The sequence below is a fragment of the Festucalex cinctus genome, chromosome 6 (assembly GCF_051991245.1).
Source record: "Festucalex cinctus isolate MCC-2025b chromosome 6, RoL_Fcin_1.0, whole genome shotgun sequence".
Lineage (NCBI taxonomy): Eukaryota > Metazoa > Chordata > Actinopteri > Syngnathiformes > Syngnathidae > Festucalex > Festucalex cinctus.
The window spans coordinates 8,136,072-8,158,013 of record NC_135416.1 but is presented as its reverse complement, the minus strand read 5'-3'; the positions used below and the strand labels follow the sequence as shown (position 1 = coordinate 8,158,013).

General features: G+C 40.8%; 1 protein-coding gene across 2 annotated transcripts; it reads right to left on the bottom strand.

The window, feature by feature from the left end:
- Positions 1-154: 154 nt before the first annotated feature.
- Positions 155-13,202, bottom strand: LOC144020659 (uncharacterized). Of its 2 annotated transcripts, none has more exons than XM_077524349.1 (6): positions 13,077-13,202; positions 8,565-8,612; positions 8,255-8,299; positions 7,429-7,576; positions 7,053-7,214; positions 155-5,841 (listed from the first exon to the last, which is right to left on the bottom strand). In XM_077524349.1, the coding sequence occupies exons 2-6, from the start codon at positions 8,604-8,606 to the stop codon at positions 4,961-4,963; spliced, it is 1,278 nt and encodes a 425-aa protein (XP_077380475.1). In that variant the 5' UTR covers positions 8,607-8,612; positions 13,077-13,202; the 3' UTR covers positions 155-4,960. The 2 variants fall into 2 exon arrangements, with proteins under 2 accessions (XP_077380475.1, XP_077380474.1); XM_077524348.1 differs by lacking the exon at positions 13,077-13,202 and adding an exon at positions 12,047-12,317.
- Positions 13,203-21,942: the final 8,740 nt, after the last annotated feature.

The following is a 21,942-nucleotide window of genomic DNA, read 5'->3' as shown; positions in this document are numbered from 1 at the left end:
TCAGCTTGGTCTTTCAACAATTATAGGACACACCTTATGGGTTCAGTCGAAATAATCGTGACTACTCCAAGCTTCTTTCTTGAAAGTGTTAAGAAAAATGAAAATGAGCTGCAAAAACAACCATAACTGTTAACAAAGAGAATACACATTTGGTAGCTCACTTCACTTTATTTTATCACCAAATCCACAGTCGTCCTTGATTTAAAGTAGCGTAGGTGTCTGTATCCAATAAGATAGACTTCCAGAAGCATCAATGAAAAAAAACAAAAAAAAAACAGGAGGGGAAGATATCCAAACCAACCTCCCGGAAAACAGCACCCAATTAATATACAAATATATGAAAACGTTAAGAGAATCTCATTTCACATCAGAGTATGCACCACAGGTGTCTATGCTATAGGCTACACACCGAGATTTTGAATCATTGCCAGACATAATAAACGAGCCTGGATGTTCATAATTATCGACAAATACAGTATCATCATGATAGCAAAATGACAATCAACTTTGGCCTCATGATAAGCGACAGTTTGTTTTTTGTCAACTGCATGACAACAGTTAAGTCTCTCACACATGCTTACAACACAAGAGAGCAGGACAGATAGTAGATACCTTAAAAAGAACACGACTTGTAGTAATATTCAGCTGAACTAGTTCACATAGTCACGTGTACTTGTATAAATCCTGCTTGCTTCTAAACACAAGAATAAATGTTGTTTCTCAAAGGCTCAACAGTCTTGGCTGATCAGTCATGTTTTGTTTTGTTTTGTATTCCTGGCAAGTTGCCCTATCAATTCCCTGCTTCACTCGAGTAAAAAATATAGAGGAAATGCTCTCTTGATAAGGAGACAATGAACAGTCCTTTGCAGTCAAAACTCAGTAACAGTCTTAAAGTGGCCCTTGGCCTACACTGAGGACAAAATCTGGCCATGAGTCATCTAAAACGGTTGCACACAAGGCAAAAATGAAAGCGAGTTCTCTATGTACAGTAAATGGCCGCACAACAGTTCGGCTTCAGTGTGAAATCAACAGCTCGGTGCAGGTGCTCATGTGTTACCATTATGTTGGTGCTAATGGGCAAGCTTTAGTCCAAAAATACCTGCAATTACTGTATATTCTGCATTTTGTGGGGTCTAAAAATGTTCATCTTAATGTTTTATGTCCCATGACTTGATAATCATAATGTAAAAGGTTGCAACTTACAAGATTGCATTTAAAAACAACAGCAAAAAATAACTAAAAAATATTCTTTAGCAAATATTTTCAGGCATACAGATACATTCAATCGAAACACATTGAAGATTATATTTCAAGGTTGTCAAGGGAACAATATTTGCTTGCAATATATTCCCTTTCACTGGCACACTTTTCATATCACATGTACACTCAACTCAAGTTGTAATAGTAAAAAAAATGATTTATATTTCATGGAGACTGAACAATACATAACATTTTACTTGAGATTTATTTATTTTTTTCCCCTTCTGGGCATTGTGCCAGGGCACTGATTATCTTGCTATCTTGTTGCCAAGGCACTATACTACATGAAGTAAGGGATAATTTGGTCAGACCGTAGCTTAAAAATATTGTTCTGGCGACATCTTGTGGCCAAGAATTTATGGTGACGTGAAACAAATAAATGGATAGTCTTGAAGAAGAAAAACATAAAAAAAAAAAAAAATCTTGGGAACACCTCATGGAACTTTTGGAAGAAAAATTAGGATCCTTATTTAAGATATTTCATAGTACAACTGACATATTGGTAACACATGAAGGCCACAAACTGAGCCCAAATAAAGCCACTTTCTCGTTTGCACTTGGGAGGAGCCTTTAAGTCAAAGGCAATTCAAACGCTAACAGTATATTTACTGCGTATGTACAATCGAGGGCCTCAGCCCCAGCACAGCTCACGGCTCAGTACGAAAGAGGTAAAAGTCTTTTTTTTTTTTTCTCACAACAGTTTGTTTCCCATCAACCAGCCTCCACCAGTCAGGAAAAACGGTGTGAACACTATTGCTAAGTACTACTTTCGCGAGTCTCGCGTGTGCGGTGTCTTTTTTTTTTTTAAAGAGACCGCTTCAAAGCACAGCTAAAACCCATTTCATGTACAACACACAACATAGAAAAACACGCTCACGCACGCACCCATGTAGCAGCAAGAAAATATATTTTATGCCTAAAGAATTTCTTTTCTAGGCACCACAGGCTGTTTTAAATCACACATCAGCTCGTGCTAATCAACATGAGGGCGGAAATGTACGATACATCTTGATATAGAAAGTTGCTCCGATTTTGCCTTTACACACCACCATGATGGATTTGAAGTGTCAACTTTCAGCCTCAATTGAAGAGGTTTCAAAATATGACACTTTTTGCCGAGTACCTCTATTTCACAGGGCTTAAAACTACTTGGACAAGGTGATACAAGTGAAGGAGGCCATCACTCGATTGGGAGTGTTTGTGTGTGCGGTTGGGGGGGTGTTACCCAATATGAATATGAAATATAGAGAGATGTGTGGCCAAATTGACACTTATACATCCATTTTCTGTAGCATTTGTCTTCAATACGGTCATGAGTGAGCTGGAGCCAATCCCAGCTAGGGTTATCATAGTTTTGGAATTGTCATTAGTTAAAAATTAGTTACAAATAATTGACGCCCATTATAATTGCATTGCGGGGTGGCCGGTATACATTGGGGATTGGTTACCCCAAATAATATTGACAAATAAATCATAGGTGGGGGTCCTCACTAATAAGTTCCAACCCCCCCCTGGAAAAAAAAAATGTACGCTTCAGTCATATGTTGGCCTACCTCATTTATGTCAAATTCATAGTGGTGGTGTAGAAAGGAAAACAACGTGAAAACTGTTTAACTGTCCAAATGTTCTAAGTGTATCTGTGTGGAAAGCACTATTTCCCTGTGGTGAGACACATCGTGCGTGTCTTAATGGCCTTTAAAAATCAAGCAACCACAAACAGTTAAGTTTGTCTTAATGTTTTCCTACAGTTTATGCTAATAGTCGAAAGCATCACTTTCACACATAAAAGGATCAAATCTATCACGATAAAATCAAAAGTGGTCTCTTGTCGATCAACTGTCCCCCATAACCACAAAATAATGCGTATTAGTTTTACGCTCAAATACATTTTGTGTATGTGTGTGTGCTATTTCTATCAAATGGCTACACCACCAGGACAGAGTAACTATCCCCCCTCAAGCCCAGTGAGCACTTCAGTCAAGGACTCTTTTGTCACCCACCTACTCAACAGTCTGACTAAGCTCACTTTTAAATCGACTACAAATATTTTGTCAACACTGAAAAACAAAACACATCTCATCCGAGCTTGTATTGCCTTGCTGCATACATTTCCCTATGGTGTTTCTTCCCACTATAAAAAAAAAAAAAAAAGAAAAGAAAAAAGGTCCAGTTTGCACTCCAGCTCATTGCACTGCTTTTTACATTCATTCTCAGTGTGTGAGTGAGTCAGATTTGACTAGTAACAGCCTTGAAACACACACGAGCGCCGGTGTATTTAACAGCATGTTATGGTATTCATGATCTACCCATGGAACAGTTTAAAGTACATAACAGTGTTGCACCATATAAAGCTTTGCACACCAGGGGGACATAATATGAAGCTGGTGAGAGGACACCTTTAGCTCAGTTAATTTACTTTACATTAGGGATGGGCATTATAACTGTAATATTATAATAAAATGGATCAATGGAATCTTGCAGCAATGGAGTTGAAATGGAAGCCACTATTTGACTGTAACTACTCGAAGCGCTGTTGATTCACCCTTGACTCGACTTTGCTGCCGGGAAAACAGGGCTCATGAAGAAAAAAAAAAACAATTGGTTGTAATGTGTTGCTGATTTATATACTTATTTCCCATGTCCTTTTTAATTGATTCATCACAATATTACTGATTTGTATGGCAAGAGTGGAGGCCAATATACTCTGTATAAGATATATGCAACTTCCAACAAACTTGATTGTATAGCATAGGTTAGCATTAAATATGATGCGATGTGATAAATGATGCATAAATATTCATAAAAGTATCGTGTTTACATGGATTCATGTATTCTTATTAGAATGAATCTGAAAGACCAAATGGAATGAAAATGCTCCATTGTGGTTGTTTATCCAACTCCTTGTTAGTTAGCAGGCCACTTGGATAAGTGGTGTTATTTTTGTGAGTAGCAGTTCCAGTTGTCGCTATAGTGGCTCAAATTATAAAAAGAAACTTTTGTATCCAAATCCTCAACATCTCTACAAAGTTTCTGTGACGTCGCAGTAAAAGGGTGGAGGGGAATTTACCACCTTTAATTGTGGAACAGAAGGTTACTCAAAAGAGTAAAAGATCAAATAAATTCCTGTAAAAATGCACTTTTCCAGATTCCCAGCAAAATGTCACGTTTGATTTGTGAGAATCCGTTGAGTGTTTTTTTTGCGTAATCCTATCAAACCAACAAACCGATCGATGTCGAAACAATATGCCTCACCCTTGTGACATCATGTGGCTGGTGCTAAACCACCGCCAGTAGAGGTTTACTCTGCACTAAAGTGAAGAAGTGAACGGGTTGAAGGGACTGGTTGACTCAAACGGAAAATACGATTCCTAGCAAAATGTGATCAGCTCTTCATTAGCTGAGCCACTGCAATGTTTCATGGGAATCTAGTTTGTGTTTTTTTTTTTTTTTGCGTAATCCTGCTAACTAAATCAACCAACCAACCGATCGACGTCAATTAAAATGATACCTCTCACCTTTGCGCTTTTTGACTTGCGCCTTTCTCTCTGAGGTGAAAACGAGAGGAGATCAAACTCATCTTGTCCTCCCGCTCACTTCCAAGACTTTAACTTCAGTGACACAACTTTTCACCTACTAGTCTTGCTCTACACGGACGACCTTAACCACAAACACCTCACTTTTTCCCTTCCTCTTTTGCCCGTCACACTAACGAGGCGCCCACGACGACAACGGCGTCGCCGTGCTGCTGGATGCGGTCGTCCAGCAGCGGGGGGAGGGAGGAGTCCACGCTGTCCTTCCCCTTGAGGCCCGCCTCTTCATCTCGGTCTCCGCGCTTCACTTGGCAGCGACACACCTCGATGCCGGAATCGCCCGTCAGGCGTCGGTGGCGGAAGTGATCCTCATCGTCGTCGTCCTCATCCTCGTCTTCGGGACGCGTCGCCGGCGGCATATTCGGGGACGGGGTGGAACGGGACGAGGTCTTTTCCGCCCTTTCGTTGAGCGTGGCGCGCAGGGGGTCCGCGTAGACGAGATGCCGGACTTGCTCGGAGGAAAGGGAAGGTAGCAGGACGAGGGGTGAGGGGCGATAGCTATTAAGGGGGCGCAGGGGGAGGGACAGCGGGGCAGCCGGGCGCGAGATCCCCTCGTAGGAACGACTGGGAACGACATCCGGAGCGAGCGCCGGGATGACGTCCGGCGGGACTTGCGAGGAAGGCGGCGAGGACGAGGGGGTCAACAAGCGGGCGCCCCCCGCCTCGCTGGGCGTGGACCCGCGGCTGCTGTCGTACGTCTCGTCCGTCACCTGGACGGAGAAGGAGGTGCTGCAGGGTGAAGTGAGCGAGCAGGACTCGCAGGAGCAGCTGGTGTAATTGTCGGAGCTCTGGGATGAGGCGAGGCCGCTGGGGCCTGGGCCCAGGTAGGGGGGGCAGGGGTGAGTGTGGAGGTGGTGATGGGGGTAGGAGGAGCTCGGCCCGAGCATGGCGTCGCCCTGCAGGGCGAAGACGGAGCTGTAAGGGGGAGGGGGCGTGGCGGGCTGCGCTGCCACCTCATCATAAGACGGTAACTTGAAGGTGGCCAGGAAACCTGAAAGAAGAATGAAAACATACTCAGGCTTGCTTTGTTGACACTTTTAGCTTTATGGTCTAAATACATTTTAAAAATCCTTGTATGTTAAAATGGCATCTCACTGAGTGATTATTCAACACAATACAACATAAATTAAAATGAAAGGACATATCTTTACATTTGAAAATATTACTAATCTTGGCATTCATATTTAACTACTGTTTTCATGTCTCAATGAATGACCTGGGGCATGTCAGTGGAACTTTATGCACAAAAAGTTTGCCCACCTCTATATTTAAAGGGAAATTCATTCAACCCCCAATTTTTTGACAATAATATATTATATGAAGCCCAACTAGTCTAAATATGGTATTCTGGTTGATATTGTGTTAGTGGAATATGAGTTAAGCAGCAAAATCCAGCCGATTTTATCCATCACAGGGGGCGACCATTTTGCCACAGACTGAAGATGACATCGACGTTGCTCAGGCAACGATCACAATCACAGCTCGCCTGTTCTCTGAAGCTGAGCTGTGATTGGTTGTTACCTGAGACCTAAGCAACATTGACGTTATCTTCAATTAACAGCAAGTGGCAAAATGGCCGCCCCTGAGATGTAAAATGGATGGATTTTGCTTCATAACTCATATTCCACAAATGTAATATTAACTCATTCATTCCCAAAAACGTATTTATACGTTTTTTAGGTTTTTGTATGCTAGAGTTTTTGTATGAAGGCTTTGATGCAGTTTCTGACCTGAAGCGGTTGCTTAAAGCGATGGTACTTATTACAATAAAAAAATAATAATTAAAAAAAAAAAACGGCCAGCAGGTGGCAGCAAAGTATAAGAGATCAACCAGTTCCATGTTGCAACAAGCTCTTTTTCCCAGTATTTTCAACAGGTTTGTGAATAATGATGAAACTTAGCTAATTCTAATGCTAATTGCTACAAAACATAAAAACAGATAAAAAAAATATACGGTACTTTTTTTTTCCCCTGATGAAAGAAGAGACACTTTTTTTTGGGTAGGTTTCATGTTTTGATAGCAATAGAACATGAAAATGGCTGGGAGTGAATGAGTTAATCAGAATGTCATGTTTACATTAGTGAGGTCACACATATATTATTTATGTCAAGATATGTTTAAGGTTGACTTTCACTTTAAACAGCAGAACTGCTACTGCAAAACAATAAAACAAAGCAAAAAAAGTCATTAAATAAACATACTGAGATCCAGCATGGAGGACGGGTAGTTGCAGGCTCCGTTATAGGCAATAAGATTGATTTCCCTCTGTCTCTGTTGCTGCTGGATCCTCATCTTGGCGCGGCGATGGCGGTAAGCACAAAAACAGCTGAAGAGGATCAGCACGGTCCACAGCAGCCAAAACCCTGCCAGGAAGAAATAAAGAAGCCCAAACTGTGATCTTTAACCTGAACTGACAAGAAATATGACTTGAAAATCTGACTCGTCCTTTTTTTCCACACCAATACCTGTCGAACAGTGGCTAAGACGGACAACTTAATGGTGTTTAATATCCAACCTTGAGATCTTTGCTTTCAAATGTTTGCTTTCTGTGTTACAAAAAAGGTTAAGGTGACTCACACCAGAGTTCGTAATAGTAGGTACAGCAGCCCGTCTCTCCACAGCAGTGTCCTGTCTCACAGAGGTAACCTGGATTGTTGTGTACTCCAGGACAGTATTTGGGACTGACTACAGGCTGGCTAGCAGAACCCTCATGTTGCTTCACCACCTGGTGGACAAAACAACATACTGTGGGTTATTTTCACAATGCCAGTTTTGCATTCGGAAGAAGAATCGAGTGTTTTTTAATGGTATTTTTTGACATCTTGTTTTCCTTTTTTTACCCAGCAGGGGTGCCCAAGTCCGGTCCTCGAGAGCCCCTATGCAGCCTGTTATACATGTTTCCCTCCTCTAACACACCTGAATCAAATGATCAGCTCACCAGCACACTTTTGCAGAAGCCTGATAATGATCCTGATAGGTGCTCTCAGACCGGAATTGGGCACCCATGAGTTTGTGAATTCCGGTCCTAGAGGTCCGGAGTCCTGCAAGTTTTAGATGGTTTCCGCCTACCAACACACCTGATACTAACAATCAGGATCATTATCAGGCATGCTGATGAGCTGATTACGGTGTGCTAGTGGGCGGAAACATCTAAAACCTGCAGGACTCCGGACCTTGAGGACTGGAATTGGTGAACCCTATACCGCAAGCTAGCTAGTTGAGAGTGAATCAAGAGAATTGCTGTAGCCAAGTAGCCTACCCGATGACCCGAGTGAGGATAAGCGGTAAAGAAAGTGGATGGATGGTCTAAGACATGATTAAGTCAACTAAACTATTAACAAAAAAATAATCAGTTATTATGCCTTTTCCTAATGGAGCGACAGAGAGATGGACACATAGGCACCTTGTGAACCGCAGGTTGGTCCGATTCCTTCTGGGTAACAGCCACCTACAATAACAAGAAAAAAAAGAATTGTTGAGGTTAGCAAATGAAGTGAATATATCTCGAGATAAAATGTGGAATTATTATTTCACAGCGACCACATCAAGGCAGGAAAGCCCGGAGTAAGCCGCAGTGATATCTGCTGCGCACATGGAAACCGCACGAGCGGTGCCGACAAATAATTGCGTTGCCATGGCAACCACTGTGGTTATGCTCGGAGGCCTGATTTTCATCGTGCTCTGAAATGAATAGTGAAGGTCGAGCCGCTCACCGTGGAAGCCTCGGTGGTCCCATCCAAGTATCTCACGGTCATCGTCAGCTATATAAGTGAAAGAAAAGCAGACGCATGCAACAAATTACAGTATACGCCTCATCGAGAACATCCACTAATTTGACATGGAATTCATGTTATCGTACGTTTAATACATTTTGTCGTCTCCAAAACATCCAACCTTTGCTGTCTTTCTGATGAGCTCATTTCTAATCCGACCCAACCTGGTCATTGTGAAAGAGAATTTCAACATTTCGTCCACCTCCAGCTCAGCTTCCTGTTGTTGTCACTTCAATGCCACTGTCTCTAAGCCGTACATCACATCGTGGCTGGCCTGACCACAGACTTATAGATCTTCCTCTTCCTCCTAGCAGAGGTTCTTCAATCACATAACACACCTGATATTTTCCAACCTGCTTGGATCTGTTTCTTCACCTGCTTAGCAAACTCGCCATTTCTCTTACATGCATACTAAATTAGTATCTGAATGTTTGCAGTCACCGTGTATGCTATTTTTCATCTAAGTGTTGAATAAGCGGTTAAGAAAATGGATGGATGGATGTTGTCTCGTCAACGTGTGCAGAAATTCAGAAATGAGTATATCAGTCATGCCCGAGAAAATGTCATGCAGGCCCAAAGTGAGGAAAGTGACAAATTGCAAGTAAAAGTGAGAGGCCACAATGCAGAAACGCCGTGGTTGAGTCTGGCACTCTTTTGTTAACTGCCTGATGGATATGTTGTCCGTATGGGGGAACAATGTATGCCCTCTACTGCGGTGTGTATACAATGCAACGCGCACAAAGACCTCGACCGGTCATGAAATGATGATGAGCCAAAATTCAACGAGCAACGAGCCCCAAATGTCACAGCAACACTGTAACATGATATCTAAAAAACAACTTTTGACATTCTGGCTTTACATTGATTACAATGGTTATAACCACACTACAATGTGTCCCACACATTATCTTCCAATAGTTTATGACTCTGTTAGGCCACTGGTGCCCCCCCACCAGTGATTCACAGACTGGTAATGAGTGAAAAAAAAATAAATACAAAACTGTCCTACCATGAACCGATCCTTGGCCGAAAAAAAAGGTTGGGGACCATTGCATTCGGCCACCCCGAGCTGATGTGAATTAATAGCATTGGTAGTAGACTTCACACCAATCCAATTGGCTGTATCGGGATTGGCTGATATTTAGCATTTTATGCAAAATCGGTGAGCGGTGGTAATTTCTTAAATTGCCCAATCAATCAATTATGTCAATGATCGACTCCACAAAATAAGATATTACATTATATTTAATATCCATCAGCATTATTGAAAGATTTTTTTTTTCCCACCCCCATACATTTCAATTGATGTCAATTACATGTCGTTTTTTGATATTTTTGGCCAGGCTAGTTGCTATCCCCCATGAAAGGGGGCGGTCAAGTGTAGACTAAATATAAAAGTTTGGTTTTTTTAATAGATTTATTGTTCCATCTTCTGATCGAATCGGTGATGTTTTATCTTTTTTTTTTTTTTTTTTTTTTCTAAAATCGCTCACTGATTGATGACCGGCCGAAAAATTCTGATCGTGTAAAGCTTAATTGATAGTAACCAAAATCCTTTCTTCTACATTGAACTCATTTGGTCCCAAAAACGTATAAATATGTTCTATTTTAAATGTTTTTAAGTGTCCCAAAGACGTATTTATACGGTTTTTATGTCTTTTTTTTTTTTATGCTACTGCATATAGAAGGCTTTGATGCAGCCTCTCAACTTCTATCAACTATTTTAATTACAAAAAACGGCCAGTAGGTGGCAGCAGAGTATAACAGATCAACCTGGCCCATGTTGAAAACAGGCCGATTTACCCACAATTCTAAACAGATTTGTGAATAATAATGAAACTTAGCTATATTCTAATGATAATTGCTGTAAAACTGAAACAGATCGAAATATACTTTTTTTTTTCCTGATGAAAGAAGAGACTCGAATCTTTTCGTAGGTTCCATGTTGTGATAGAAATAGCACACAATATTCTGTGAACCTTGCAAAATCCGTCAAAATCCAGTAAAACAGCCGTAAGCGAAGGGGGTTGCTTCAGTAAAAATGGCTGGAAGTGAATGAGTTAATAGACCACAAGTATGTTAGATGCTTTAACCCAAATTATATTTTGAATGCTAAAATATAATCCACTATTTGCAGCAGAAAGTCACGTGACCAAATCTGGAAAACATGTAGCTATAGAGGGCTTCCTGTGTAAGTTGCGATAACTAGCACAACAACGGGTGTGATGACATGATGGATTGAACCGAACTTGCTAAAATTTTGTTTTTTGATGGACAGCGTTTTTGTTCAAAAGTGCCACAAGGAATTGCTTTCACCTGTTGGTTGCACATAGATTAACCTAAGACTGGATTTTGTAACTTACTGTTTTAAAAAGTATATATACCTCGATATAATCATTTTTCTTGAATTCCTGAACAGAAAAAAAAAAGTATTTAGTGATACTCAATTATTTTCAAATTTGGCTATAAAAGCTGAATTCATTTCTTGTTCAGAATGGTAAAACGTGGAGCGCTCACTGAAGTTGAAAGCATCCGCATTAAAGCGGTTCATGATGCTGGACTGTCTAGTTGGTCTGAACAATTAATTTAGCACTTTTTATAGTGCTTTAAAGCTAATTGAATAATACTCTAAATTGTTCAAATTATGTGTCAACGGTTGTTTGTCTATATGTGCTATGCGATTGACTGGCGACCAGTTCAGGGTGCACCCAGCATCTCGCCGCTGGGATAGGCTTTGGCATACCCGCGACCCCAGTGAGTAAGCAATACAGATTATGAATTGATGTCTGGGACCGTGAAAATTGAAGTACTGTACACTGCATTACTTTAATTCTTTAATGAGAAATGCCCTATTTATTTATAAAGCTATAACTTTCCACTTGTTACAGATAAGTCAGTCACATGTTGATTGTTTTACTTCAAATTCATCACAGTGGTACAAGGAGGAAAAGGATTTCTTAAAAATTTCACCATCCAAATACTTGTGCAACAAAGTGCAACTTGGTTAGTGGCAAAAGGCTTTTTAATGAGCACACAAACATGGAAGGTCATCCACAATGTGGAGCTGTCAGCATCCTGAATCAGCAATTTAGTCACTTTTCTACAACTATTTGTCATGCATAAAGCGTCAACGGAAACAAAGCAGTGTTTATGTACATTATACTGTACACAGGTGAAAAGCAACAGCACATTTTAAAAGCTTCAATGTTTTCTGTGCATCCACGACAGCATTTATTTGCATGACAAAATCGGAGACGCAATTTAATATAAGACTCAGAATTGAGAAATCAATTAAAAAAGGATATAAAGACACGAGTGCAGGCGGCTGCAGTGTTTGTCAACATGGAAGCATGTTGCTCTGCAGCAATCCATGCCTGCGCTTTGACAGCAGTGTGTGTGCCCGCGTGTGTGTGTGCGTGTACCTCGTCAGACCGAATCCCGAGACAGAACGTCAACGTCTTCTCGGGATCCATGTTCAGAAGAAGCGGACGTCCGACCGGAGAGCCAAGGTGCAGAAAACGCAAGCCGAGCTTTGAGCTCTTTCTTCGGGCTTTTAGAGATCCATCACAGCGGCCGCCCCCCTCGCTACAGACGCGGCGGCTTCCCCATCCGCCATTCACACGGACCCACGGACAAACAGACGGAAGGATGCCCCTCCCGGACCTTTTCTCTCTCTCAGTGTCTCTCCACACACCGAGCGTATTGGCACAGACCCCCTCCCGTCCCCAACCCACGTCGAGCGTGTAAAAACAGATGTGTGACCTCGACTTGGTGTGCAAGACCGAAATTGTCGTCGAGTGACGTTTCATGTGGCGATGCAAATGTGTGGTTTTGTTCCCCTTTGTTTTGACAGAGAGGGTCGCGGATGCTGCGGGTGACGTCACGCTTCTCGCAACCCCTCCATAGTGCGAATGCACCCCCATCTCCCCCCTCCCCACTTGATTGGCCTGAGCTCCCAGCAACAGTCCAATACACTTACCGTTCATATTAAATTCCCATTTAAGAGCAGAGGTGGGAAGGAACTTTTTTTTTTTTTTCCTTCATACATCTGTACTGGAAAACATGTGCACCTTGTGATAGGACCACACAACCACTTCGCGACCAACTTTATCATCTGGGGAAAAAAGTATTGTACTGCATACGGCATTTTTCACTCGTCATATTTAGGGTCTCGCGTTTTTTTACAAAGCTGTTCCTTACTAAATCCACAAGATGGCGGCATTTCCATAGCAATCTGTCAGTAGGTGGAATTAATGCAAGCCAAATCAAGTAACTAAAGTGGCCTCCAAAGATCCCGTGGCGGTTATCTATTTATTAAAAACGTCGTGGAACGACTTAAAAACTCGGAATAACAAATTGATAATAGTTTCACCCACAAACTCGCAAATACAATCGTTGCGTCTGCATTTAAACCAATGACTATTCCCAATATGGTAAATAAAATTTACTAACCTTACATTGTAAACCTGAGACGAGATTAAACTCAATAAATTAAATAAAAAATCAAATTTGCTGTCACAGACAGCCGAATTCTTTCCCCATTCACCGCTAATCAGCCACTTCCGGGATCACGTGACCACCACGCCACACAGGTGAACCAAACCCTGAGTTTATTACAAAGGAAGCGGGGGTGAACCAAACTGTGATGGTCACAAGAGGGCAGCAGAATTCAGGGCTTGGGCTCTTGTCCGGATATAGCAGAGAATCATACATTCAGCTCAATTTGACCCTTTCAAATTAATCTTCCCTTTCTATTTTATAGTATGCTTGTATGAAAGGACACCTTACTATCAGATACTCTTTGCTCCTGTCTGCTTTCATGTTTTTCAAGTTTAATGTGTACACTTTTTACGTGTAGCCTATCCGTCAAAGCATTTACTATTGGCCTGAAGCGCTTCCATATCTATCTTGCTTATGTTGTATTTCTTATGTTCCTACTTGAAAACCCAGATGAGCAAGAGCAAGAGCAAGCTGGTTTTCATTAAACCAGTTTGGTAAATGCACGCTTGCCAGGTTGAATTGCTGAGCTTCACAAGACACAGCAAAATATTTCTATTTTTTTTTAAACCACAAAATAATGCTGTTCATTTCTAATTGTCTCATCTAAAAGTTTCGGTTGAAATTGTCAAATGTCAGCCCACTCAACAGGAATTAGCGAGAGTGGTAACGTTCACATGGGGCTAAAAAAAATTTAAAAAAAAATCCAAATCCATTTAAGGTGTGTCCCCATGATGGCATGATCAGATTTTCTGTAAATTTCCCAAAACGCTTGTTTGCTCACTCTCTTCAATGACACAATATGTCAAAACTTCCTCTGCCTCATCTGTGCAACACAGTCAAACGTGTGTATGCCTTCACACACAGAACACAATATAAAAAAAAATAGTGCACATAGTAAAGTCACTGCGATGTTTTGTGTCGATTCATAAGAACAAAACATGCTTCGTCAAATAAAGCAGCATGCTAGTTGCAGGGGTGTCCAAATATTTGGGCTTAATTCGCTTTCAAACTGACAGATGGGGTAGGCCAGTAAATGCTCTGCTTATGCTTGTGTGTTATGAATCTCATCGTGAGGACTGTGGTCATATTTAGCAGATATTCAAAGCGAAATTGAAGTTTTACTGTTGCGTGACGAGGCCGGCTGATGTTTATGATACACAACTCTTGTTTTATGATTGTGTGTAAAAGATAAGAGGCCTTTTGAACCTTTAATTCACCTTTAATTGAACAGCATTGCTTATAATCGAGGTATAGTTGGACGCAAAGTCTGCAACATACAACTCCCTCGATAATCGATCCAAGCTAACAAAATGTCCCAAAAAATATCCACATTAAAAGCTGATTGGATGCTTTTAAAGTTGTGCGTGGCATGACAAAATAGTGGTAGCTTTGCTGAAAGATTTAGACGGCAAAGAGCTCACATTTTGACAGCGTTGTCAAAACAGAAGTCCTTGCACCGCAAAAAGGAATGTCTGCATGTATTTTGAAACCTGCCTGTCAAAATTACAGTCACACGTCTCAAGCAGTGACGTCATCTGGAAAGTGCAACCGAACTTCCCTACAATTTCCACATGCCGAGCAGAAGGTGAATCATCGTCCAGTGCTGAGAAGGCGTCACTTACTACCACGAAACTAGTTTACAACACGTGTCAGGTGGACCTACGCAAAGTCTTTTAAATGCACAAATAGAGCACGAAAAGGAGACTATAGCACTGCACTTGTGATGTTAAAGCGTTTCTCAACTATTATGTAGCCAAGCCACGTAGGCCTATTTTACACCTTACATTTTCCTACATGACTTAGGGAGATTTTGTTATGGTCCACTGAAACTAAGATTGAATTTTTTGTACATAATTCCAAAAGTTATGTTTTATGTTTTGGCCTTACTATTCCTTTGTTTTTGTTTTTTTGTTTGTTTGAGTTCAACCGAACGACACCAGTGGTGGCAAAGAAAGGGTGATTCTAAACAGACCATTTGTTCTTGTACATACAAGGCTAATATTATATTAAATGTAGAATTTGTGTGCATAGAAAAACTAGTCCCATAACCAACCGACAGCACAGAAGGGTGCCCAATGAATGAAGATTTTACAATAATTTATAATTTGAGCTTAATTATCCATCCATCCATTTTCTTGACCGCTTATTCCTCACAAAGGTCGCGGGGGGTGCTGGAGCCTATCTCAGCTGGCTTTGGGCAGTAGGCGGGGTACACCTGGACTGGCACACAGAGACGAAAGCACACCTAGGGACAATTCGGAGCACCTAATTAACCTGCCATGCATGTCTTTGGAATGTGGGAGGAGACTGGAGTACCCGGAGAAGACCCACGCAGGCACGGGGAGAACATGCAAACTCCACCCAGGAAGGCCGGAGCCTTGACTCGAACCCAAGTCCTCAGTTGAGCTAAATTAACATGACATTATTCCCCTAATGACAGTGCTTCTTCATGATTGATTTTGTTGTTACAACTCTCCGCCACGACAATAAATAGTATAATTTGTCTATCAAATTGTTGTAAGTACATCTCTCCTTCTGAACTCTCTTGACAATGACAGTGCCGCTGCCACCTACTGTAGTGGATGTGCAATTACCGCTACACTTTATTCTAGTATGGCAAAAAAAAATAATAATAATTTCCTGTGGTTAAATGCACTCCCCTGGCATCGCTCCCCATGTCACTATTTGGGAAGCACTGCCCTAAGGGCAAAATGGCTTTGAAATGAAACCAACTTGGAAGTCAACTGGGGTCAAATGACAAATTGCTTGATTCATATGTGACCTTCCAACAACTGTTTTTCTTTCTTTCTTTTTTTTTACAAGCAAGTTCTATGATAAAGCAATAAACCAAAACATCACTTGGTACTTTGACTTACTGTACTTGCCCACTATAAAAGTTTTAAATGCTATAACTGGCAGCGGTTTCCTGGAGTCATCCCAGTTGACATCAGGTCAAAGGCAACCTGAGAGTCAGCACTTGCGATAGTCTGGAGGGTGTGTTCGCACCCGCTTAAAGCATGTGTGCACATCTGCGAAAGCGCCACGAATGCTGAAATGCACAACAGGCAACATGGCGCACCCAGACCAAATCTTTTGCAGGCATGATTCCAGCAAGATGTTGCTGTAGAGGAAATTTAAACACGAGTATATATATATATAAAAAAAAAAAAAAGCTGACTATCGTGTCCTGACTATCTGTGATCCATTTCCTCAGTCATTACTGTCATGTTTAAGTTCAATGACACACTTTTAAACTCATATGCGTATGGTAGCCTCGCTGTTTATGTAAAGCCGTAGAGGAGTGTAACATGCAAAGCACATGACAATGCATATGTTTGTGTTTCCTAACAAAATGAAGACAGATTCCGGCAGAGAAAACTGTCATTGTGCGAAAAGGGAACAACAAAAAAACAGAAACATTTTCCCTACTTGCACTTAAGTGTGTCACACATGATTTAGCGAAGCAGTTGTCAAACCAGGCTTTTACACCAAGTACCACCTAAAAAAAAAATACCTAATTGACATACTACCACCATCACGACCACCATTAAATTGCTCATCAAAAACAAGACTGAGGTTTTTTCATATTATTGTAATCAAGCTGACTAGGTCCTCATCGTCAGTCTTGCTACAGTTACCAGTTACTGATTCCTTGCTTTAAAAAGTAAAGTTAAATTGCAAGTTACTTTAACAGCTACATTTAGCAGATACAGACAACCGTGCTGACACCCAATTTTGCCACTTAATTGGATTTTTTTTTTTTTAAACAGCAACGTTTAAGAACAAATTTGCTGTTTGTTTTTAATTAAATTAAACAAAGCAGTTTTTATAAACTTCATTTAACGAAAATACTTTAAAAAAGAATCATTTCCAAAATAAAGGCAGCATTAGTTACTTGTGATATTTAACTATTAATGTTGTAATGGCAAAACTCAACATGTACAATGCACATAAATACAATGATTACATTTAGGGACCTCCTGCAGTTACAATCTGGCGTGACTGTGAATGCATCGAGTAAATTTAAATCAGATTACTTTTTTGGAAAAGTAACGTGTTAGATTGGTCGTTACTCTGAAAATTGAGACGTAATTATTTTAGAGTAACGCGCTACTTGGTAACGCAGTACCAACATCACTGCTCATACTATCTGGTAGTAAGTGCAATTGACATGTTTCAAAGCGATATGATCCGTGGCATGCAGTGAGCGTAGTCTTGCCATGAGTTGGTACCATGCAGTGGAAAATACATGTTTAAAAAAATAAAATAAATAAAACACCAACCAGTGCGTCAATCAATCACAATCAGACAAAATTGAAGCATTTACTCCCTTTCCTATCATACTCAGCAGTGGCCCGATTATTGAATATTTATCCTGAGTGAGTTTCTGATTATTTTTTTTTTCTGAGTGCATATGTGTTGTGTTGGTTATCTATCACATCTTAAAAATCGGTGTTTAGTAAAGAGTAAATCATGTCTTTAATAATCTGGTGCCAAATTAACCTCCTCTCTACAGTTTCCTGTATTTTTCACTTATTTTATTCCCTCCAGTCCTGAGACTCAGTGACCCACTTTAAGTTCCGCCCACTCTGCAAAGCAGTGCAAGCTAATGTTAATGCAAACCGCTAACGCCTCTTGTTTTGCAGGATTTTTGAAACAAGGACCAAAGCCCCCACTTATCTTTTTCCTTCCGTGACCCAGGCAAGTTATTTGGGAGTGAGAAAAGGATAAAGATCTTTGCCACGAGTCATTACCGGGGGGGACCCCGAGTGCTTGGCGGTACGCGTCCCCTGCATGCAAGGAATGCTGCTGACATGCACTTCCAGCCTTAATGAAAAAGGGAGGCTCATTTAAATGCAGACAGCACACGACTTTATGAAATTTTGATTGATGGCAGGGACGGGTGTTGACAAAGAAAAGCAATTTTGGGAGAGAAAAAAAATGGGGCTTTCCGAGTGTAACAAGAACTGAAAATTGATGGTCAGGATGTTTTTTATGAGATCTTTTTCTTCTTTTATAGACAGCTCTGCTTTGGGGCTGAGGAAACGTTTACAAGTTTGGACATCTAACCTGCACAGCATTCAAAGAAAACATGGGCCATATTATAACACACTTTACGGTACCTACTCCATACTTGACTTTGGCATCCTTTTTTATCATCAATCCTCCCTCTTGTTTTTCTTCCTGGTCCCCTCTACCTTCCCCCATGGCTGTGCGTAGCCGGGCCATGGGTTCAAAGACGTGCACGCACCAGAATGTAGGTCAACCATCGGTGCTGAGTTACCGATTAGAAACAGCTGTGTGTTAGTGGGCCACTCGTTTTCCGTGTCTGTTGAGGCCAGCAAGCATCTGTGGGCAAAACGGAACAACTTCACCACACTGCATGCATTGAATCGATCGAATACGAGGGGGAGAGCGTTACCACTTGAGTTCTGTGTGCAAACAAATCTTATGAGTCATGCTCAGCACGCCCGCACGAATAAAATTGTGTTGTGTAGCATCCAGTGGTGAACGGTCAGGGCCAGAAAGGCCTTTCCTGCTAGCCTAAACATAATCAAAAGCACTGACCTACATTTACAATATTTGCGTATAAAACAACTACATAACCTCTGTTACCATAATGCGAGCATACAATGGGAAATGCCACAAGTACACGGGCTAACTATTAGCATGTTGTTATTAACTCATTCACTCCCAACCACTTTCACTGAAGTGTTTTCCTGGATTTTGACTGATTTTGCAAGGCCCGCTAAATATGATGGTCTATTGCTATAAAAATATGGAACCTACCAAAAGAGAGATTAGAGTCTTTTCTTTTATCAGGAAAAAAAAGTATATTCCTATCTGTTTCCGCTGTGCAGCAATTTGCAATAGAACAGCTAAGTTTCATCATTATTCACAATTCTGCTTAGAACTGTGGGGAAATTTGTTTGTTTTAACATGGCCTGGTTGATCTCTTATACTCTGCTGCCACTCAACCATTTTCTGCAGTAGAGAGACTGCATGAAAGCCTTCTCTATGCTCTGGCATTAAAAAAAAAATGACAAAAAAAACGTATAAATATGTCTTTGGGACACTTAAAACATTTAAAATATGACGTATTTATACGTATTTGGGAGCTAATGAGTTAACATAAAGGTAATTTGAGCAAATTTCTTATTTCAGAAATGTGTATCAAACTGGTAGCCCTTACTAGCATTAATCTGTACCCAAGAAGTAGCTCTCACTTCAAAAAAGTTGGTGACGCCCGGTTTACATTGAACTCAAGTCATCTTTATTGAGACGAAAGTGTAAGAAAAAACATTTCATTCTTTTTTTTAGGCACCAGTTGTAAAGTTCAGATGGGAACTTTCACCGGTTCTTTTATCTTTAATGCTCGCTATACTAATAATAACAACCATGAGACTGCATATTCTCAGTTGAACTACTTACTGGATGCCAGAAAGATCGAGTACACAGCTGTGGAGCCTTTTCTGCTGAATGCGGAAGAAGGTATAATCTATTCAAAATGATCTCTACACTTATACGGTCTTGGCTGCCCATCCACATTGGGCCGTTCAGCCTAGCCCATGTGAACATGTGTGACCTGATGGTTTTAATGGTTTCAACAGGATAAGTGTGCCAGAGTGCAACTAGATAGGAAGGTGCCAAGCCAGGACAGGACTATCTAATCATTAAGAGGCCTAATCTACATCATCACTTAAGCATATCACACATTCCAATAATCTTTCATTGTTTCTTTTGGGAGACTGGAACGGATTAAAGGCATTTCCATTCATTCCAATGGGGTAAGATTATTTAAGATACAAGATGGTGCTAAGTGTGTGCTACAAGTTAAGTAGTTTGAATATGCACACATTCGTTATAACATAAACGACAATTTTCCTTCATTTTCACAATAATGAAAAACCATTAATCCTAAAATAAGACACACAAACTAAGAGTAGTCCTGTCTTATTGTTTTTGCTCTGAAAATATCAAGTGCAGAACGTGGCCCCCTCCCGCTGCTGTGGACAATTGCCGTTGTGCACCGGCGAGTGTTTGAAGTCAAGTCCTGAAGGTGACACTGATTCTAACATGTCTGGATTGCCCCTTGCCGGCAGCACTGCTTCTTATCAACACACACATGCGTGTATGCACGCACGCACACACATGTACATAGCACCTGGGGGTAATTACCTGATGTGGGCCCAGGCCACGTCACCTGTCTGGGGCCTTTTTTTGAGAGTTTATTTTTGTAGGCAAAAGCACCTTGGATTAACAGTAACTTCACAGTAACCGTTTGTCAATAGTTTTGATAACATGATAAGTATTTCTTTGTTCCCCATGATGGTCGACATTGGAGGATAAGCTAAGTGTTGGTTTTTGGCGTTTACTTTGTCTATATAACAATCACTTAATATCAGCTGTTACACATTTTCCGATCTCCTTAGATGTGCTCAGATGGGGGGTTAAACTGTTGACAGAAAATCAGCAGATTCAGCACAAAAACACGACCTGATGAGAACGTGGCTGTCATTAATTAACAACTACAGTTTTTACACAATCCAACATCTCTCGCTACATAACTGTGTGCGAAGGCGAGTTGGCAATAAAATCAAGACTATTCCACTGAACAGCCCATAATAGTGTACCATAGCAATGCAATTCAACGTAGCCATATGGACATCATCTGGATTTTTGTTTTTCAGTTCACAAGTGAATGAAAAGCAGATGTCGGTTGAGAATGTTGCAGGGGTATCTGAGGTCATTTACTGTCTGTTCAATGACATAACAAACGTGTTCAACTGAGGGAAGATATTTTGCCCATGTTAAGATCTCCAGTGCTGTTATAAAAACATACAATTTGAATGTGATCTTGCGTTGTTGCAGACAAAAAACTATGAGCAGTGGCTTCGGACAAATGTCTATATAATGAATTATCGTTATTTAAACATACAGTACAGTGCAAAAGCTACAATTTGAATTTTGAAGTTGCAATAATCCGGCAAAACACACACAATTGTCAGACTCTTTATATAGACAGTTCATCAATCTCATTGGTTGTGGCTAGACATGTGAGTACCATTACTGACATGGAATTCTCTGATTGGCTGTTGACCCAGTAATGTGATTACAGATTCTTGACATCATATACATCACATAGCATTAAAGAGTCCAGACATCATATAGCCTAAACCTAGTTGAAACTCGATGCTGTTACATCAATACCAAAACAGACACATAACGGGTCGTGAACTCTACTCAAACTTAACCCAGGCGTGACCCCAGACATGAGACAAGACCAAAACATTACTCCTGCATTACCCGAGTCATGACACCATCAATCCACTGTCCACCAAAAAAATCGAATTGGTTCTTATTTGTCTACTGGTAAATGGCTAATCCTGCTAACTGCATCTGACCTATTATTTAATTTTTACTGTCAAATTGATTGCTGTGAATCATTTTGCATACTATTATAAACTTTTTAAAAGTGAACGTCTTGTAAATTATAAAAAAAAAAAAAAAAAATCTAGGGCTGACGTTTTGAGTTTTCCGCTGACTATAAAGGGTTAAACACAGCACACATAGTATAGTACTGACACACAGACCCCTTTTTTTGAAGCCAGGAGACAAAAAAGCTCTGGAGTGGAAGTGAAGTCGTGGAATAGTACAGCAGGAAGGGAGCGGCGTGGCCACTCTTTGCACACTCTCAGACCCTTTAACAGCCCTCCCTCCACTGCCAGCTCAGCACCGGATATGAGCCAAACCCTGAACCCTGCAGCTGTGGGTCTGAAATGCCAGATGGGCAAAAATAATGCACGTAGACACCCAA

Excerpts from the sequence above, each read along its gene's own strand:
- LOC144020659 (XM_077524348.1), bottom strand. The coding sequence starts at position 12,097 with ATGGATCCCGAGAAGACGTTGACGTTCTGTCTCGGGATTCGGTCTGAC. Across the intron at positions 7,577-8,254 it reads ACCAACCTGCGGTTCACAAG|GTGGTGAAGCAACATGAGGG; the intron begins GTGCCTATGTGT and ends TTTGTCCACCAG. Across the intron at positions 7,215-7,428 it reads CTACTATTACGAACTCTGGT|GGTTTTGGCTGCTGTGGACC; the intron begins GTGAGTCACCTT and ends TCTTCCTGGCAG.